The sequence below is a fragment of the Anguilla rostrata genome, chromosome 6, assembly GCF_018555375.3.
Source record: "Anguilla rostrata isolate EN2019 chromosome 6, ASM1855537v3, whole genome shotgun sequence".
Taxonomy (NCBI): Eukaryota; Metazoa; Chordata; class Actinopteri; order Anguilliformes; family Anguillidae; genus Anguilla; species Anguilla rostrata.
Genome location: NC_057938.1, coordinates 56,731,111 through 56,751,388, shown reverse-complemented (window position 1 = coordinate 56,751,388; position 20,278 = coordinate 56,731,111). Strand labels below are relative to the sequence as shown.

The 20,278-nt window shown below is 47.4% G+C and overlaps 1 protein-coding gene across 5 annotated transcripts; it reads right to left on the bottom strand.

Moving 5' to 3' along the window:
- Positions 1–1,100: 1,100 nt before the first annotated feature.
- On the bottom strand, positions 1,101–19,483 carry dusp10 (dual specificity phosphatase 10). Of its 5 annotated transcripts, none has more exons than XM_064340845.1 (4): positions 19,365–19,483; positions 11,310–12,158; positions 3,912–4,283; positions 1,101–2,687 (listed from the first exon to the last, which is right to left on the bottom strand). In XM_064340845.1, exons 2-4 carry the CDS (start codon positions 12,109–12,111, stop codon positions 2,422–2,424), a joined length of 1,440 nt encoding a protein of 479 aa, XP_064196915.1. In that variant the 5' UTR covers positions 12,112–12,158; positions 19,365–19,483; the 3' UTR covers positions 1,101–2,421. The 5 variants fall into 5 exon arrangements, with proteins under 5 accessions (XP_064196915.1, XP_064196912.1, XP_064196914.1 ...); XM_064340842.1 differs by lacking the exon at positions 19,365–19,483 and adding an exon at positions 13,597–13,908; XM_064340844.1 differs by lacking the exon at positions 19,365–19,483 and adding an exon at positions 13,206–13,346.
- Between the last annotated feature and the right edge of the window lie 795 nt (positions 19,484–20,278).

Here is a 20,278-nt window from a genome sequence, read left to right as displayed (position 1 = left end):
CCTTTTAAGAGTTGTACAGTATATTGGGCTTGTTCATACTGATAGAAACCAGTTAATAAATCCGACAACTTACTGTAATAACAGGTATTGAATGGATGCTAAGAGGGTACTGCAGTAGATCTGTAAAAAGATTCACTTGCATTCATAGGTGACCACTTTTTCTGGGAAGTGAATAAATGCTTAAATATCAACATTAGAGGTTGATCTTAATTGAAAAAAGTCAAATACGAACATATAAGAGCTTGAAGTTATATTTTTACAACAGTGACAACCTCACAGTGTAATATGATCAGTGCGTTCCCTGGCCTTTATTAGTCCAGTGCCAAACATATAAAATTAAAAATAGGCCGCATTTAACATACAGGAAGCGGCGAGTTAATCAGACGTTTCAGGCCACGTAAATAGGGCGAGCCCATCGCATGTGACCTTTAAGCCAGCGGAATCTCCCTCTGACCGAGCGACGGGGCTTTGGTTTCATCGAACCCAGAAATGGGCGGGGCTACTGTGTGCGACGCACAGGTTTCATCCAATGACTGAGTTCTGCTGAGGCAAGCAAAGTTCAATGATTGACAGCTCGGTGTTGCTCCATCCATCACCAGGTTCTCGAAACCTGTCCCCATCACTGTTTTGACCAAATACCGTCTGGGAAAAGTTTCCTTTTTAAAATCTCCTTTTTGAAAGACTTATATCTCATATATATGAATTAACTATGTTCTAAAAAAAATAATTATAATGAAGATTGGTATTTCTGATACAAACAGGCACAAGACCAAGCCAAATGAATGAGTTATGACTTATGGGTACAAGCAGAAATTGAATATAAATACAAATAGAAGGGACTGTGGTTTATGGCATTTCAATCTACAGTACAGTCAAGGTAAAAACACGCTCTACAGTTATAAAACTTCCCCCAGTAAAGGCTTAGGTTTATCATCGTCATGCAAACAAAGCTTCTGATGGGCGTCATTATTTAGAAATAGCAGTACGATCCATCAGTACTTCACAGAGTGAAAGGCCAACACATTTACACAATTTACACACAGGTATGAACCATGAAGGATGGTGGTAAATTACTGAAATACACAAAGACAAAACTTGAATGGTTTCATGATTTTTTATAGAATGAACAAAATGACATCGTACAACAGACAACAGCACACACGCTAGTACAAAGTGCCAGAAAGAAGGAAAATAATAATAAAATGAACCTCTTGTTTTTTGTTTTTTCTTCTTCTCATCATTCTGATGTACTTTAGAGCCTGGTAATATGGCACAGCATTGGTGTCCAAAAACAACAACAAAAATATATATAGTTTTGTGTCAATCACCACCAGGGGCTGGAAAAGGCTTAATTCTCACTCTGTACACATTTAGGTCCAGCTATCCTCGGTTTTGTTTCAGCATTCCACTCAGAAATTATTGCACAAAAAGCCAGAGAAGACAGGCTCTATTCAGCGCCCCCTCAACCCCCCGCCCCCCCCCACCCCACCCGCCTCCATCCCCACAAAGTTTAAACAATATAAAAAAAGAACAAAAAAAGGAAGAGGAAAAGGAACAGGAGGAGGAACAGGAAGCGGATCAGGAAAAGGAACAGAAACAGTAAGAGGAACAGGAAGAGGAATAGGAACAGAAACAGGAAGAGGAAGTGGCACAGGAAGAGGAAGAACAGGAAGAGGATAAGGAAAAGGAATACGAACAGAAACAGAAAGAGGAAAAGGATGAGTAAAAGGAACTTTTTTCACAGGCAGGTTGGTGATGTTAGCCCTCCTGAGCACACCCAAGGCCAGGCCGACGCAGAGACAGAGAGCCGGTCCAGGAGACACAACTTCCCCGGCACAGAAGAGGAAGTGCTCAGCTCTTCTGTCAGTCTATTCGTTTGTGGGATTTCTCTCTGTCTCAAGCTTGTGTGCATGTGTGTGTTTGTGTGCACAAGCGTGTGCGTGTGTGTGTTCACTCTTCCTACGACCTTTACAGAACAGCCTGCCGTCATAAAAACCCAAGCATCCACGTGTCGTACGTAATTCAAACTGTATCCCAGGTGATATTCTCTGTGTAGTGGATGCACAGAGGGCGAGTAGAAGGCTCTCTTCACCTCCCCCCCCTCAGACACCCCTCCCTACTCCACTCCTTTAATTCACCAGCCCAAACTTGCCCCTCCCAAAAAGCACAAACTGGGGAGTACAGCACAGTCCAGGAAAAAAACAAAAACTTCAGATCCTCCAGGTTGCTGTCGCCGTCACTGCTGCACAAGCATGTCGACACGGCAATACGCCACCCCCCCCCCCCCGGTGTCCCAAAAAAAGGACTGGGGTGAGGGGGGGTTTCAGGCCCCATGGTGTAACACTCCATCTCAGGGGCTGACCTGTCCCAACGGGGTAGCCAAATCTTCATCTCCGTCCGCTCCTCCTCTTCCTCCTCCTCTTACACTATGGTCTCCAGTCCCATCAGTTTGGGGATGAGGATGCGGGGGGTGACGCCGTTGTTCAGGTCCTCCTCGAACTCCAGCAGCTGTCCCATGAAGTTCAGGTTGGGGGAGATGATGGGCCTCCTGGCCTTGACGAACTTGTAGGCGTCGGTCATGGTCATCCAGGTGTGCTTCATCAGGTAGGCGATGACGATGGTGGCGGAGCGCGAAACGCCAGCCTGACAGTGTATCAGAAGGCCCTGCCCCGCCTGGTGAGCTTCCTCTGAAACACACACACACACACACACACACACACACACACACACACACGTTGCTATTTATTTTCTAAAACATGCGTCCCTGTGAAGTATATTTTTCATGATATTTTTCAGAAAGTCCAAGTTTACGACATACTGCAGTATATTACTTTTTTTTTATTTTTTTTAAAACAGCCCCTACATGGAGATCCCAGACAATCCCAAAGCCAGAAGCAGCAAGACATATCCAGAGAGAACAGCCCAGAGCATCACAAACAGCTTATCTACAACAGACATGCGTCTGCTCAGAGTTCATACAGGGACTGCAGGCAAGAAAGAGCGGTCTTTCTATGTCACCATCCAACAAATCCAAAACTAACACATCTAGTAGAACAGCTGCCAATATACTACATTTTTTTATTATAATATTATTCAAAAAGTTTTTTCTTTATTAACAGAAAATTCCATTAGCCCAAGTGCAAACACCCAAGGTGGCAAACCTGGTCCAGGCCATGGAAATGACTGACTGTGCTAGCCTGTTTCACACCTCACTTTAGCCTGTGTCAGATCCTGTGTTAGCCTGTGTCAGGCCCTGTTTTAGCCACTGTTAGCCTGTGCAATCTGTCACGAAAATACAGCAAATCCACATGAATAAAATTACACTCTGTTTATAGAAACAGGAATAACAACCTTTAATTAAAGTGGCAGCCCCAGAGTCTATGGCAGAGGCTCCTCCCACAAACACAGGCTACTCCCAGACTGCATCTGCTCAGGATCATTCCTTCCTGTTTTCCGAGCGCCAGTTCTTGGCTGCAGCCCCACAGATTGTTTTTTAAAGCGAGAGATATTACATAAAACAATAAGGCTCCCTCACCCACATGTGCCGATGACATCATTAAGAACAAAATAAGATTTTAAAAATCCCCTAAGCAAAGGAGTGTAAAAACCTTTCACTTTCATACACAGATCATATCATCATATTTACTGTTACATTAACCCTTTAGCCACCAGTTATATATTCCTGTAGACTCCTTTAGCTTAAAAACATACATACTGTATGGAGCACCATGATTTCATCAGACGAAACACACACACACATATATTTTATAGGTGTGTATATCTACACACACACACACACACACACACATATATATCATAGGTGTGTATATGTAAACACACACACACAGCTGAAGCACTTCATGAACACGCACTACAGGTCCGTATGCGAAGCGCTGGCGGCACGGACGTACCGATGAACTCGAAGGCCTCCTCGAAGTACTGGCGCAGGTTCTGCTTGTTGCTGTCGGTGGCGGGCAGGCGCTTGTAGCTGAGCGCGCCGCGCTCGTAGTGGAAGAGCGGCAGGTGCGTGGTGACGTTCAGCACGTAGCCGATGTTCAGGCGCTGCATCAGCTCCAGGTCCTGCGCGTCCTGCTCGTTGCCCAGGAACAGGAAGGGCAGGATGGGCGTCAGCTCCGCGTTCTCGATGTCCGGCGTGGAGGGCAGCGACGGGGGCGCCCCGCCCCCAGAGATCCCCGCGGCCCCGCCTGAGTCCAGCGCCTCCTGCAGGTGCAGCGAGTTATCGCACAGGTTCTCGTGGTTCTGCCGAAAACTGCTCAGCCCTCCTGTGGGGGGGGGGGACACAGAAAGTTTAATCACTGTGAGGTTCTGTAAGTCCTAGAACACACAGTCAGTAGCGACAAGCAGACGCCCTGCTGCTCACTCAGACCCAGGCTGCAGACCCCTCTACTGAACGCACTGATGGGAGAGCTCACCCCATATCACACAGGTAGAGTCACCTGAACACCGCCTGGCTCACAGGTAAAACACCGCTTTCTTTCTTACTTTCTTACTCCTCACCTGAACACAACAGCTGTGTCTCAGATACACAGTCCTCAGTGTGGAGGGAAAAAGGAGGGAAAATACAGACAGTATGAAAATACATACTGATGGACCTGTGAATGTCTGAATTATATAATTATACTGTATATCCTTTATTAAGTATCATTTACTAAAGCAATTCAACAGGAAAAAACGTTTAAAGCCAGCCGAGAACATGTGTAGGTTTCACACTCAAAAGGCAAACCTTTCTGCGGCTGCTTATTACTTATTAATGAGTTCAGTCCGAGCCAGACCACAGACAGCAGACTCCCACACTGCTGCTGCTCATAGATAATGAGGCGAAGGCCGGTATTCTGAGTGGGAAACAGGGAAACCGGCTCTTTTAAAACTTCTGATAACAGAAGTTAAACAGTTAAACACAGTTATGCAGAGTTCCTCATACAGGCCAAGGATGCCTCTGGGCAGTTATGCCTGAGGCTGAAATTTGAATTTTGCCAAATGAAAATAAAATAAACAAAACTGTTCCTGACCTTTAGCTTTTTTTCATGAACCAAGTGAAAATGTTTCTGTTCTGGCAGACACAGGGCCATCGGCATGTGTGAATATTTTTGGACAATTCACAAGCTTCCAAAACGTCCGAAAATATTCATCTGTGATCCAACAGCGCCAAAACGCCTCCTGGGATTTAGAATGGATCAGCATTACACAAAAAAGAGCAAGAACTCTGACCTCAAACTTTTACGCAAGATTGCTCAACAGCCACTTATAGTCCACCCTGGTGGCTCGCCATCTTGCAAAACGACTTTCAAAATGGTTTCTCAGGAGTCTGAATCCCAGCCAAAAATAGTGATGATTTATTAATGAAATTATTTATGTAGTTCAGGGTATGTTATTCAAACACATTAAAAAAAGCTATCAACATTTAGCACCCGCTTAGCCCCCCCCAGAAAGTGTTTACATAGACAGGAAAGGAGATATTCTCCCCGGGTTTCAGTGAGCCAGAAGTCTGTCCTTGGGCACCTGTTAGCATTACCTCATCACCCGCCACCCCCCACCCCGACCCCCCGCCCCCCCTCTACACCCTCCCCAGGCCTCATGGGGCTGGAGCATGAAACAATGTATCAGTTCATGCATTGTTCACATTACAAGCGCTGACCTCATGCCAAGTGATGTCATCGTGTGCCATTCACTGCATAACCATGGAAACGGGGCAGGTGGGGTTCTGGTCGGTACAGTTAGGGGAAGTTTACAGACCAAACACTCAGGGGAGCCAATTAATATCTCTCATCGGTTTGTTTCGTATTGAGTTCTTAACCTCTTCATATTCAAAATACTTTCAGACAAGGTTGTGGGAAAACCTGGGAAAATGGGGAAAGGTTTCATGCATATTTACAATCATACTTGGTACAAAGTTAAAGTTGTCACTTTAAGGAACTAAAGAGCATTTCATTCACAAAGTTACTGTGTGGTACTGACAGTCTGGCTTCTCTGTACCACACATAACTGCCTTGGGGCTTTTATCTCAACTTACTAATCTAATGTAAACTCACAAGCCGGGATATTCTTTCTTATTCAGATCATTCATCCATCTCATATAACTGTGGCGTCAGAAACGTGAGAAACCAAATATTCTACAGCATAGCAGCTGAACACCAGCAGCCAAATGCAGCTGAACACCAGCAGACAAACGCAGCTGAACACCAGCAGTCAAACGCAGCTGAACACCAGCAGTCACACGCAGCTGAACACCAGCAGACAAACGCAGCTGAACACCAGCAGTCACACGCAGCTGAACACCAGCAGTCACACGCAGCTGAACACCAGCAGTCACACGCAGCTGAACACCAGCAGCCAAACGCAGCTGAACACCAGCAGTCACACGCAGCTGAACACCAGCAGCCAAACGCAGCTGAACACCAGCAGTCACACGCAGCTGAACACCAGCAGCCAAACGCAGCTGAACACCAGCAGTCACACGCAGCTGAACACCAGCAGTCAAACGCAGCTGAACACCAGCAGTCACACGCAGCTGAACACCAGCAGACAAACGCAGCTGAACACCAGCACAGCCCCCGTCATTGCTCACAACCTCACAGAGAAAAGTACCTTGAAGTGTTTTTGTCTTTCACTCTTTCATTTGTGCACTCTGTCACTCTTTCACTTTCAGCTCCTGCCATCATGTTGGCACTTCGCAGAGGGAGAGGAGGCCAACAGGCCCGCACCCTCACTGCTTTTAACCAAACACAACACAACGGCTGCACTCTGTACAACACAAGTATCAAAATAATTATCCCTGTTAAAAAACAGGGGGTGAGGTGGGGGGGTGTCAAAACTGAACTGGTCTAAAGCAGTCTGGAGTGGGGAAAATTCACCATGACTTTACCACTTTTGAGTCTCCTTATGAAAACAGGAAGTGGCTTAGAGATAGAGCGTTACAGCAAGAACAGAAACACAGTGACTCACACACTGCAGCCAACGCCACTGAAATACCAGCTCACGTGATCAACCAGCTCTCCTAAAGCTAATGCTGTTACACTGTTAAGAGAAGCTAGTTTTATACAGTTAACATAATTAACCAGCTCTCCTGAAAGCTAATGCTGTTACACTGTTAAGAGAAGCTAGTTTTATACAGTTAACATAATTAACCAGCTCTCCTAAAAGCTAATGCTGTTACACTGTTAAGAGAAGCTAGTTTTATACAGTTAACATAATTAACCAACTCTCCTAAAAGCTTGTGTCCCTTTTGTCCCTCTGTTAAGAGAAGCTGGTTTTATTCAGTCATACAGTTTCAGCTACAACACTATTCCTTACCTCTGTATCATCTCCAACCAATTTATGGATTATTAATCTCTGTTTTCATAAAACCGTAAATCAAAAAATTATTCCTGCACTTGTTTATGATATTCAGAAACCAAAAACAGAATCAGAAATAGCTATAAAGCAAAAAACAGGTTATATAATGTTGCTACGCATAAAACAAGGATTAGAAAACGATCCCTAGTGCTGGTGATAAAACATGAGAGCTCATGAGGCTGCACACAGACCCTCCCCAGCCAATGGAAATGAATGGAACGGAATCTGTGCCAATGAGCTGCTTCCGGACCACACTGGACCAAGCCGGCCAGACCACACTGGACCATATCGACCAGACCATACAATACTGGACCGGACTGTACAGAATAAAACCAAACCAGACTGGACCAGACAGAGCCTGTCTGGACAGGACCCTAACCCATCCCCTTCAATTTAAAAACGCTGAGCAGTCTTTACACATAAAGAGCCAAAGAAAGCACAATTTACGGTATTAAGAGTTATTTTCATCCTGAAAGAAAAAGATACTGCCCCCTACAGATTTGTCTCTTAGAGACACTGTTGTCCACATAAACAGCATCATGGTGATTAACGTTTGAACCAATCAGCAGTGTGTTAATTCAGTGGGCGGCCAATCAGAGGCGAAGCTTGAAATTAATTAAGTGTGAATGTACAGCGAGTGAGTCAGTAACTTCAAAATAACCTCAGACAGGGTGGCGTGACCCCAAAAGGCAGCTGAGGGGGCTCCATCACCCCAAAGGACCTCATTTTCAAACAACTGACGAGCTTGCCGTACGGCACCCAGCTTACCCCACAGCAACCTCACACAGGAATCAATGCCTGTACAAAATCATGCTTAAATCGCATGTATTTCGCATATTTGTACATTTAAAGCTTCCGCCCATTATTGCTCTGAAAAAACCATCTAGTTCACAGATCAGAACGAGCAATCAGAAAGCCGCACACTCAGGTGGTTTGTCAAGTTCATTAACTAACGTTTTGGTTAAAAAAAAGATGCCTCCATCAGGGCAGTCCGAAAAAATAAACTGCACATTTATTGTGAAGTGTGTCGTGTTAAAAGGGGACCTTTTGGGACACAGACAGCCGGGTTTGGAGCATCCGCTGTTCCTGTGGCCTGAACAGGTAAAGTGTGGAGGGTTCAGGTGTGAATCAGTGAAACAGGTGATTATACAGCAGCTGTAACACAGAAATAGTGACTGGCCATTGACCAATCAGAAGCGAGTACCTAGCAATGCTGTGTGACATAACATCCATTGCAGAACACAGACGCTGAGCCAGAAGAAAGGAAATTTCATTATTTTCCCGTTCATGAATTTGGAAAATGTAAGAATACATCACTTAAATTGAATAAGTGACCGTTCCAGTCCAAAAGCGGTGGCCAGGTTGAGTAAGAAAAAGCCCTTTTACAAACCAGACACTGTAATTAGCAGAGCAGGGTGGCCAGATCTGAATCTCCTGCCGCGATGCTGCCAATCCAGCAAATAGAGGGAAAAAAACACCTGGACTTTTACCAACATGACTGCCCAAACACTCCACCATGCCAGGGAAGAGTGTGCCACCCACCACACAAACACACACACACTAACACACTCACACACATACACACACACACACACACACCTACTCACACACTCTCACACACACACACACACACTAACACACTCACACACATACACAAACACACACACACACACGCACCTACTCACACACTCTCACACTCACACACACACACACACACACCACACACACACACACACTCTCACACACACACACACACACACACACCAAACACACCCCACTAACACACACACACAACACACACACACACACACACACGCACCACTACACCTCTCACATCACCACCACACACACACACACACACACAACACAACACACACACACACACGCACCTACTCACACACTCTCACACTCACACACACACACGCACCTACTCACACACTCTCACACTCACACACACACACTCACACACAAACACAAACACACACACACACACGCACCTACTCACACACTCTCACACACACACACACACCTACTCACACACTCACATACACACACACCTGAGCTCTGAAGCATGATCAGTCCCAACCGAACCCACACACCGCTTTCAGATCACTGAAAAAATGAAGAGAGAAAAAAAAAGTTTTTTTTCCTTTATGTCACAGCACAGCCATCCAATCCTGTCACAGCTCCCACTATTTCCTGTGTGTGTGTTGGGGCAGGGTATGCAATTTGGGGGAAGTCACTACTTGCATGCTTTGAGGATGGGTAGGATGGGATACAATTTTTTGGAGAGTGAAGCAAACATCTCCTACTGTAGCACAACTGTGCTTCTCCCGAAACTGTACAGAGAACAGCGCGTGTGCTCCTCCACCCCTCCAACACCCCTCCTCCACCCCTCCAACACCCCTCTACTCATCTCCAACATCCCCAAATTAGAACATCACTTTACTGCTTTAGTACAACAACGACAGCAACACCCAAAATAAGAAAGACACGTACGCTGTCCGCGTTTACCCTGCGACGCAGAGCCAAAACGCACACGTCCAAAAAAAGACGCCGCGGCCATTTGACCAAAGAGCCGATCCACACCTCCATACTGCCAGGCTGAGGATCACACGGAAATGGACTGCACTAGTGAGTGCCCTGGATGTACTTTAGTTCAGCTGGACATGAGCACTGTGGATGTACTTTAGTATGGTGTAGTTTAATAAGAGCGCTGGGGATGTACTTGTAGTGTAGTTTGATAAGAGCCCTGGAGATGTACTGTAGTGTAGTTTGATAAGAGCGCTGTGGATGTACTGTAGTTCAGCTGGATATGAGCGCTGTGGATGTACTGTAGTGTAGTTTGATAAGAGCGCTGTGGATGTACTGTAGTGTAGTTTGATAAGAGCGCTGTGGATGTACTGTAGTGTAGTTTGATAAGAGCGCTGTGGATGTACTGTAGTGTAGTTTGATAAGAGCGCTGGGGATGTACTGTAGTGTAGTTTGATAAGAGCGCTGGGGATGTACTGTAGTGTAGTTTGATAAGAACACTGTGGATGTACTGTAGTGTAGTTTGATAAGAGCGCTGTGGATGTACTGTAGTTCAGCTGGATATGAGCGCTGTGGATATACTGTAGTGCAGTTTGATAAGAGCGCTGTGGACAAACTGTAGTGTAGTTTGATAAGAGCGCTGTGGATGTACTGTAGTGTAGTTTGATAAGAGCGCTGTGGATGTACTGTAGTGTAGTTTGATAAGAGCGCTGTGGATGTACTGTAGTGTAGTTTGATAAGAGCGCTGTGGATGTACTGTAGTGTAGTTTGATAAGAGCGAGGTGTATAGAGCTCCCTGTGCACGTGCAGGGTAACTGAGCCCACTCCAGCAGATGAGCTCACCACCCACTTTCAGCCATTACAAAAAAACGTGACTAAAACAGCCACTGTGCAATGTGGCCTTTTCTCCACAAAACCGCTCTTCAGACCGGCCAATCAGCACCGGCTCCTGCCCACTCACCACCCTCCCACCCGCTGCAGTTTAAAAACTATCTTACTCTAACTTTCCTTTCATTCTCAGTCAGATTAAGGGTACTGTAGTTCCCCACACCGCACAGTAAACGCTTCAGTGTTCATTTGACTCCAACAGAGCTTCCACAAGTCCACATGGTTAAAGGTACTCTAACATTTAAAATGTACTCCTATCAGAGTAAATTCTTTAGCATGTTATTGTACCCTCTACAGTTTGGGATTAAACAGTGAGCTGCTTTGCTTCTTCTGTTTGTTTTTTTAATAGTAATCGCAAAACACAGAGTGAGGCCTCTACCTTTCAGTAATAATCCCAAAGCTCCGAGCTCGACTCTGTACCTTTCAGTAATGATCCCAAAACTCATCTGAACCCGTTACCTTTCAGTAATAATCCCAAAACTGAGAGGAACCTGTTACCTTTCAGTAATAATCCCAAAACTCAGTCGAACCCGTACCTTTCAGCACGATGGGGTCCTTGCCTTCCCGCCGCAGCGACTCCAGGACGACCTGCAGGGGCTGGGAGGGCGCTCCCTGGGAGGGCGCGGCCCGGCTGGGCTCGCTGGTGCTCTCGTCGTACACCACGATGTCTTTGGAGAAGAGCCCTTTGAAGGAGTCCCGGCCCTCGCGGCAGGACAGCAGGTCCAGCACCGTGATCTTGCCCTGCTGCAGCCGGCGCCGGCTGATCTTGTCCGAGCAGTTGATGTGCACCGCCCCGCGGATGTGGCACTTGTTGTACTCCATGAAGGGCCGACAGTCGATGATGACGGGCGCGGGCGGCCCCGGCTGGGGGCCCTTGTAGGAGCGGGTCATCTTGCGGGCCAGCTCGTTGGGGTAGATGACCCGGACGGGGGAGGGGGGCCGGACGGCGGGCGGGGCCAGGGGCGCGGAGAGGGGCGGAGTCAGGGCATCGCTGTTGTTGACCATGGGGGGGGCGCCGGGGGGCAGGCACACGGCGGAGCTCAGATTGGGGCTGCTCACGCTCACCCTCGCCGCCCCGCCCTTCTCGTACGTGCTCACCGCACAGCAGCTGACGCTGCTGCAGCCACAGGACAAGGAGCGGGTCGAGCCGCTGGACGAGGGCATATAACTCAGCTCGGTCGCCCGGATCTCCACCACCGTGGTGCTGATCAGCGTCTGGCCGCTGCCGTGGGAGACGGAGTCCAGGTAGCGGGCGGTGTCCAGGCGGAGCTTCAGTTCCTGCGGTCGGATCGGCCTCAACGCCACCACTATTCTGTCGTCTAGAGGAGAGGGAGGCATGTGGAAACGGCGGGTTTGGCGATCCAGGAAGAACCGGAGAGTCCCGTCTAGGAGGCAAGGAACAGGGCCCAGGAGGCTTCGCGTTATTCACCAAACCGGCAGACGCGAGAACGCGCCCGTAGGAGAGACAGACCACCGGAGACAGGCTGGCCCGGAGATACCGGCCTGAGCACAAGACTGCAGCCTTACAGCACGGGCACTTTTTACCTGATGCAATTCACCGCCAAAGAGAATCAAACCATTTGCTGTTACGTGTTCCAGTACGTTCAGTAGCAAAATAAATATCTAATGAATAAATTAATAAATACATAAATGCAAGTATCATGCAGGCTAACACACCAAGACGTCGTCCGGCAGATTTGTTTTAGTCTAAACGGCTGGGTAAATAAACTGTTCAGTTTATAGCAACGCATCATGTGTATGTGATGCCCTCTCGCTCTCCTCGCGCTTAAAATGAGACCGCCAGACTTGGCGATGGGGATACTAAATTCATTGCGGTGCTCGGCCGCTAAATATATAGTGGGGTTGCATTCCGTTTGGGGAATTCGACTCCGTACAACTGAATTTATTGTGAAAGCCAGACCCAAAGAGGCAGTCAAATAGAGCGTTCAACTTAATCAAAAAAAAGAAAGAAAAAAAAGTCTCATCATTGATCTAACGGGATTTCACGTTGCTGTCCTCGGATAGTCCGGATCTCTGCACATTTTCCGCGGCTTAAATATAACATAGCCCACTGCACCAACTCACTGCAGTCGCTTTCCCCCCCAAAACACGTCTGGAGCGGTTACAGACTGCGTTAAATGCCATTTCGTCTTTTATCGTGCCACGATTATGTTTGTTTTCACCACCCCCACGGCTACGTACCCGCTATACACATACAAAATACAGCCGAACGAGCGGCGAGACCCCGCAACACAGAAATCAGGGAGATATGCTAATTACAGCGACCGGCATGTGGACGTGCTGAGAATGTACTGACTTGTTTCGGCATAAATCCACGGTCTGAGAAGTTTTCCCCCCTCATCCAAATTGTAACGCCAAATGACGTCGCAAAAACAACTATCCGTTCAAAAATGCGTGTGAACCGTGCTCACCATCTGTACGCTATCAATCATAATTACACCGTAGCTGGGCATCGATCAGCTCGCTTGCTTGCTTTCGGAGACGCGAGATCGACCCACATCATCAACTTGAGAAACTCAGATGTAAACCTACAGGTATAGACAGCAGCAATGCTTAAATTTCAGGCAAGTGTTATTAATAATCGGCACTGCGTCCTGTTCTCCTTGCATTCGGTGAAAACGTGTATTTATGTGACGGAAAAGCGCTATGATCACTGTAATATTGCCGTGCTGTACGAAACACATGCAGTTTAGCATGTCATGTACATAGCATTGACTGTATACACATTAAATATATATTTAAAAACTTTCTCAACGAGTTACATATAATTTCAGGTTTTAACAAAAAAAAAGTTTGACTTACATTTAGAAAAAAACCTTGGTACAGCCCCGATGTTTTTGGTCAGATTTTTAATAGTTTCTAATCAACAACGTTGACTCCATTCAGCCCGTCCCATTGCTGTGAATCCGCAACATTTTTACTTTCAGCCCTGGTCCCAGTCATATAATATAAAAGTGGGGTCAACCAACCTAGAGAAGTACTACTTTACGATTGACGCGCCTAGGAACCAGTAGAAGACGTCATTAATATTAAATACGCGATCATTTAAAGCGATAACCAACCGAGAAAAGGGAGGGAGGAGTTTGTCGGGTGTAAAGTCAGCTTTCTCAGGGTTGTCGAGTGAACAATGCTGATGGGCTCTGTATATGAGAGCAGGGGTGATGTCATTGGCAACCAATCAAAAGGCTGTACGGCCGGAGCGAGGCAGAACGAAGCAGCAGCCGGGCCTGTGCGGCGCGAGCAGAGCCGCGAGCTCAGCTCTGGGACGGAGGTAGCGCGCGCCTCCATTGTGTCTTTTCAAACGCGCGAGCTGGGCTGCCGCGGTGAAATATGTGTTCAGACATTCTGACGTGTTCAGTGCACTGCCACCGCAGGACAAATACGCGGCTGAGTGTAAACTGAACATATGGAACGCTGATGCCTGTTCCCGTGCTTGCAGCTGGTTAGGAATATTATAGATTTGTAGAAATGCAGGTTTTGTGTTATAAAGAATCAAATTTTGTGTAAAATTAAATACAATAAAAATACACATCAACAAACATATGTATGTATTCATTTGCAGAAATACTCAATATGTTATCAATATATTATAATATATATCTCAATTCCCAGAAATATAAGCAATATCAAATTTTGATTCACATACAAATCCACTATTATGAAAAACCTACGGGGAAAATTTCAGATGTTATTGCATTGTTAAAGCAATACATTACTTGCGCCATGTGATTGTTTCAAATTTTCTTATGGGGAGGTGTACGTTTCCTCTGCACACACAGGTTAGACTTAAATTTCAGTGGAGGATGGTGCAAACCCCCCCCCCATGCAACCCATGGCTACTACTCAAGCATGTTGTCTCTCTGTTACAGCTACGTGACTACAGTGACCCAAGGAAGCCTTTGACAAATGTCAAGTAATATTATTGCTGGTAAATCTCACTTTTTGGCACACACTCCGACGCGAAAGTGCCAAGTTGGCAGGCAGCACCTTCCCATATGACATGGGGGAGACGCGGCACGGGGCTGGGGAGGGGGAGGACGTGGAGCTGGGGGAGTGGGGGGGGGGGGGGGCGCAGGGCTGGGGGGTCTCACCAGCATCACAAACCCGGTCGTATCTCAGCCCGGCTATTTATACCTTCAACGGCAGCCCAGGACAATGCAGAACATTCATTATTACCGCTAATAATAGCAATAGGCATGGCAGTTTAATTTTAATAGAGGTGCTGTTGCAGCTGAGCTGGGGTGGTTTTTGTGATTGCTGAGAAAAATACTTCAGTCTGTTGTTGTTGTTTTTATGGTGCGATGGTTCTGATGGCTGATTTCCTCGTGGTGAAATAGGTCAGGTTGTTGTTGCTATTAGTTTGTCGTTGTCTGGTTGCTCCTGCCTTCACGCTGCGGTCGTTTCTTGGCGTTGTATTCCGTAGTTCGGGCTGCGGTTGTCTTCATCGCTCGAGCGCCATTTTGTGCTCTTCACAGTTTCCCTGGCCCACTTCATCAGTGCTCTTTCCCTTTGATCTTTTTTTTTTTTTAAACACTTCCTTTTCGCTCAGCAGAGAGCGTAGTCCAGCCCATCTGCATTGTAGCTAAATTAAGGAAGTGCTAACACACTTCGCTGCCGTTACATTGTTCTGAGCAAACCCAGCTAATTAATCAAAAACAAAAGGGTAACACAAGCACCTGCACTGTTCAAAAATAAAAGCGAAAGCACGTTGGGGTTTGACTGAACCTGTACCTGTGTGCAATGCCCTGCACGCAGTGTTCCATCTGAGCTCTACACGGTGCTGGGGCAGGTGTCCTTGAGGGGCCAAAGAGCTGCGAGTTTGAGTCCTTCGGTGAGTCCCTGCTGTTACACCCTTGAGCAAAAGGCCTTTACTTCAGTAAATATTCAGCCGCATAAACAAGTGCCAAAGCGTGTGAGAGACGTAACCCGTGAAAGTCACAGGAAGCATCTGCTAATCCATAAATAATGGAAATAATGGAAAAGCTGCCATATTGACTGCTGTCCTTAACGGCGCTAAATTTAGAAATGGGAAAAGCTTTCAAAGTCAAACGCAGCCACTAAGCATATTCAAATGCATCCGAAAAATGCAAATCCGCGACAGAAGTTCACGGCCCAGGAAACAGGCGATAATTATGCGGCTCCTTCATCGCAAACCAGCGGATAAGCCTGGGAAACTCTCTGAAAGTTTCCGTCAATGCCACCGCGGCACGGGCATGGGCATATTCTACAGCACAGGCATATTCCACGGCATGGGCATCCACCATGGCACAGGTATAAAACATGGCATGGGCATATACCACGGCATGGGCATCCACCATGGCATGGGCATACACCATGGCACAGGTATAAAACATGGCATGGGCATACACCATGGCACAGGTATAAAACATGGCATGGGCATACACCATGGCACAGGTACAAAACATGGCATGGGCATACACCATGACCACCTGTTAGGATTCAGTCAGACTCGAGTTTCAACTTTGAATCATAATTACATGTGTTTCATAGTGCTTTTTTTTATATTATTATTATTATTATTATTATTATTATTATAAATTATTCACAGACACGGTTTGGTGGGTTAAATTTGGCAAAAAGTGTTCATTTGAAGTAAAAAAGTAGCCTAAGGGTTTGTGTGTGTGTGTGTGTGTGTGCTCTCATCTTGTGTGTGTGTGCACGTGTGCTCGCACGTGTGTTCTGTGTGTGTGCTGTGTGTACGACGGGCGCTCTTGCAAATTCATATCTATTTTTGAGCACCTGGATCTACTGCACACCTGTCCCTGCAGAAAGGGACGCAGAACGGCTGTAGACCCACATGCCCATATCGCCAGCAGTGATGTAGGCGGGGCTTGTGCCCACTCCCCCCCCCCCCCCCACGCCCGGGTTGATTCTGGTCTTAAGCTCAGCTTTCGGACGGCCCTCTGTTGGGTGACTGTAGCAGTCGTGGCAGGGCCACAGGCAGAAAGTCCCCCTCACTTCCAGGGTCTCGGGGGTGGGTGGGAATTTGGTTATTGTGTAAATGTGTGGAGCAGAATGTGACCCCCCCCCCCCCCACAGGTATCTCAGTCCTTTGATCTTTCACCCTGCAGGTGCTCCTACCCGCTCTACGCCGCGTGACTTGCGCCTCCCCCTCGAGCCCCGCTCTGCGTTCAGCGTCTCCTCACCGCGCACACAGGAAGCCGTCTGCACGCGGCTGAACGCCCACACCTGAGAGTCTTTCCGTGTAGGCGGGCAGGTGGGCAGGCGGGCAGGCGGGCAGGTGGTAAATCCAGAGAGTTTCTAAGAAATGAAATATGGAGGTTTGCTACTTCCGCTCCTTGCGGCGTTGCGTTTGCACGTGTGTTTTATTTATTTTATTTTTTGTTTATAAAAGTGCCTTTCATCCCTTTCCAACAGCTCAAAGCCCTTTACCCTCCCCCCCTCCCCCCCTCCAGTGTGCAGCCCCCAGCTGGGTGATGATGCACGGCGGCCATTTTGTGTCACAGCTCTCTCCTAGCACATGAGGTGGAGAAGGAGGGGAATATTTACCCAGTGAAACTACCCCCACAAGTGCAGCGGTACGTTGGCGGTAATGCCTGTACACTCCGGCGGTGGAGGCCGCACTTCCCCCGAGAGACAAAGCAGGTTTCCTTTCACCAGCTTTCAGCCTCGTGCGGGCCATTGTAGCGTCCCGAAAATTTTTTGGTAACCGCTTCAGCCAGCCACAGAGAGGCGAGGCAGGTGTGCCTGTCGTTCACGGACAGAGCAGAAGTTTTAATCCCACCTTCAGTTCTGCTCACAGAGCCACAAAGCAAAGGGCAGCAGTGTGGTGTAATGGGTAAGGAGCAGGTCTTGTAATCTGAAGGTCACAGGTTCGATTCCCCGGTAGGACACTGCTGTGAGCAAGGTACTTCACCTGCATTGCTTCAGTTTACATCCAGCTGTGTAAATGCTATGTAAGATGTTGTGTAAGTCGCTCTGTATAAGAGTGTCTGCTAAATGCCTGTAATGTAAATCTCTTGGGGCTCTTGTTTTTTTCTCTCCCGTGATGGGGTGAAAAGAGCAGGAAGCAGAAAGCAGAGCATGCTGGGTGTGATGTGCGCAGAACCTCCGCGCTGATCCGAGGACCCGAAACCCACTTCCTGTGCAGCAGGCGAGACGGCGCTGAGGAGCAGACGCGCGGTGAGACTGCAGCGGAGAAGAGGGCGAAACCGCAGCTGGGGCGCCTGTGGGGGCGGGTGGGGGGGGGGGGGGGGCGGTTCTCGCGGTTCTTATGGATCTGGGGGTTCTCATGGTTCTGATGGTTCCAGTGGTTCTGGGGGTTCTGATGGTTCTGTAGTGGTATGGCAGCATGTTCCCCAGCCATGCTTTGGGCTCAGTCACGCTCTCAGAAGGCTCGGTCTGTCATAACCACCGCTCAGCGGAACGTCCTCCCTCCTCATTAACATGTTTCATTCCTGCAGCGAGAGGGGGCCATCCCCATGACGATGCCCCCCCCCCGGCTGTAGAGCAGTGGTGTGCGTAGCGTGACACACTGACATTAAGCATATGCCACGGCCTTCTCCGTCACCAGATCTCAGCATCTGCGGGTTATTCTGGAACTACTGCTGAGACTGAATTTTCCCCTCACATCAAATAAGCCTCAGCTGGTTGCCTGTGTTGTGGAATACTGGACTCCCGTTCCTCTGGCAGAATTCCGGAATTCCTGAATTATTCCTATTAACCCATGTGTTCGATTTGGGCCTGCTTAACCCTGTGAAGAGCAGGGTTTTTGGAGTGCTTTTCAAAAAAAAAATTATAAGTCAATGTTCTAGAACTCCACTGCTTTCAGTCACCAGTAGCGATTGTGACATCACCATTAGAATATGCAGTTGAGAGCATTCTCAGCACATATTTGTGATCTCACACGTTAACAAAGGTTCCTGCACTTTCTTTTGCCGTAAGTATATTTAGCGTCATTAAATACATAAAGCATCTCTCACGTTTGGCGGTAAAAGGATAGTTTGCCACTCTCCACTTCTCTCAAAGCCGCTCTGAATGTCTGTCTAGCCAGTGAGCGCGGGGAACATTCTGGTAAATAATGCTCATAACTGTTGAACAGCTTGTCTCGAACCTGCGCCTCAGATCTGGAAAGATGCTCAGATGGACACACAGCTTGCGTTTAAAAAAAACGAAAAAATTAAAAAGCAGGCATCCGGAAAAGGTGATGAGGGAGGGGAGGGCTGGGTGCCCAGCCAGTAACCTGAAATCACTGTGTTCAGCCAATAAGCTTGCTGCTTCCTTGCCTTTCCCATCCAATCGCAACCCGGCATGGTGGCCACATCCACCACTGTGTCTCACTTACAGTCAGGAAAAAGGGGTTTTAAATGTGATGTGTAATTTTCAGGGTTTTAGATGTGATGTGTAGTTGTCAGGGTTTTAGATGTGATGTGTAGTTGTCAGGGTTTTAGATGTGATGTGTAGTTGTCAGGGTTTTAGATGTGATGTGTAGGTGTCAGGGGGGTTTCCGTAAGGCCAACAGCAAGACAGGATAAAAAACAGCAGAATCCCCCATTCCAGACACAAAAGCCAACAAAAAAATCACTAACCACAGACTGTGAGGCAGGCTTCACCAGACCAAACCAGCCAGCAGCCTGTCACCAGGCCGATGGACCGACTTTCCTCAGGTGTCCCCCCACCAGCGCGAGGAGCCGAGGAGCGGTCGGACCGTTCGGTTCGTTTCCTGTGATTCCGGGCGCTGGCCTCGCGCTCGCGGTCTCACGCAGGCAGGCAGTCGGCCATTTTCCTTCCGTAGACGAAAGCGCACTTTGACTCACGCGCGTTCCTGACATCATCTTTGTGAAAAGAGTTCGCCGTCATTCAGAAACCTCTTTTGACTCATGATCTAAAAAAGAAAAGAAAAAAATAATCCAAATGACTATAGCGAGGTTTGCTTTGAGGCAAGATTTGTTTTGTGCGGTAAGAGCATGAGATTATGTGTTGGCTCATACAAACTGGCCATGTACCTGATGACTCGGTAAGGTTCATTGCCTAAGCCTGTGTCTGTGCACTGATGTAAGTCTCTCTGGAGAAGAGCAACTGTTAAATGCATAAACATAAATGTGTGTGTGTAAATGTGTGTGTGTATGTGTAAATGTGTGTACATGTAAATATGTGTGTGTGTGTGTGTAAATGTGTGTGCTGCTGAAGATAGAGGTATCTGTTCCTCCATTACTCAACCCAACCTGACTCTCCTGTAGCCTGAAGAGACTGTGAATCATTCACTGTCACTTAGCAACTGCCAAATATTGTTTTGCTAATAATCAAGAAGTATGCACACACACAAACACAAACACATGTACACACGGGCACACACACACACACATAGACACACACACAAACACAAACACATGTACACATGCGCACACACACACACACACACACACAAACACACACGCACATACACATGCATACACACACACACATATACACACAAAAACACACGCACATACATACACACGCG

Excerpts from the sequence above, each read along its gene's own strand:
- dusp10 (XM_064340841.1), bottom strand. Across the intron at positions 4,284-11,309 it reads GGACCCCATCGTGCTGAAAG|GAGGGCTGAGCAGTTTTCGG; the intron begins GTACGGGTTCGA and ends CCCCCCCCACAG. Across the intron at positions 2,688-3,911 it reads GGAGGCCTTCGAGTTCATCG|AGGAAGCTCACCAGGCGGGG; the intron begins GTACGTCCGTGC and ends TGTGTGTTTCAG.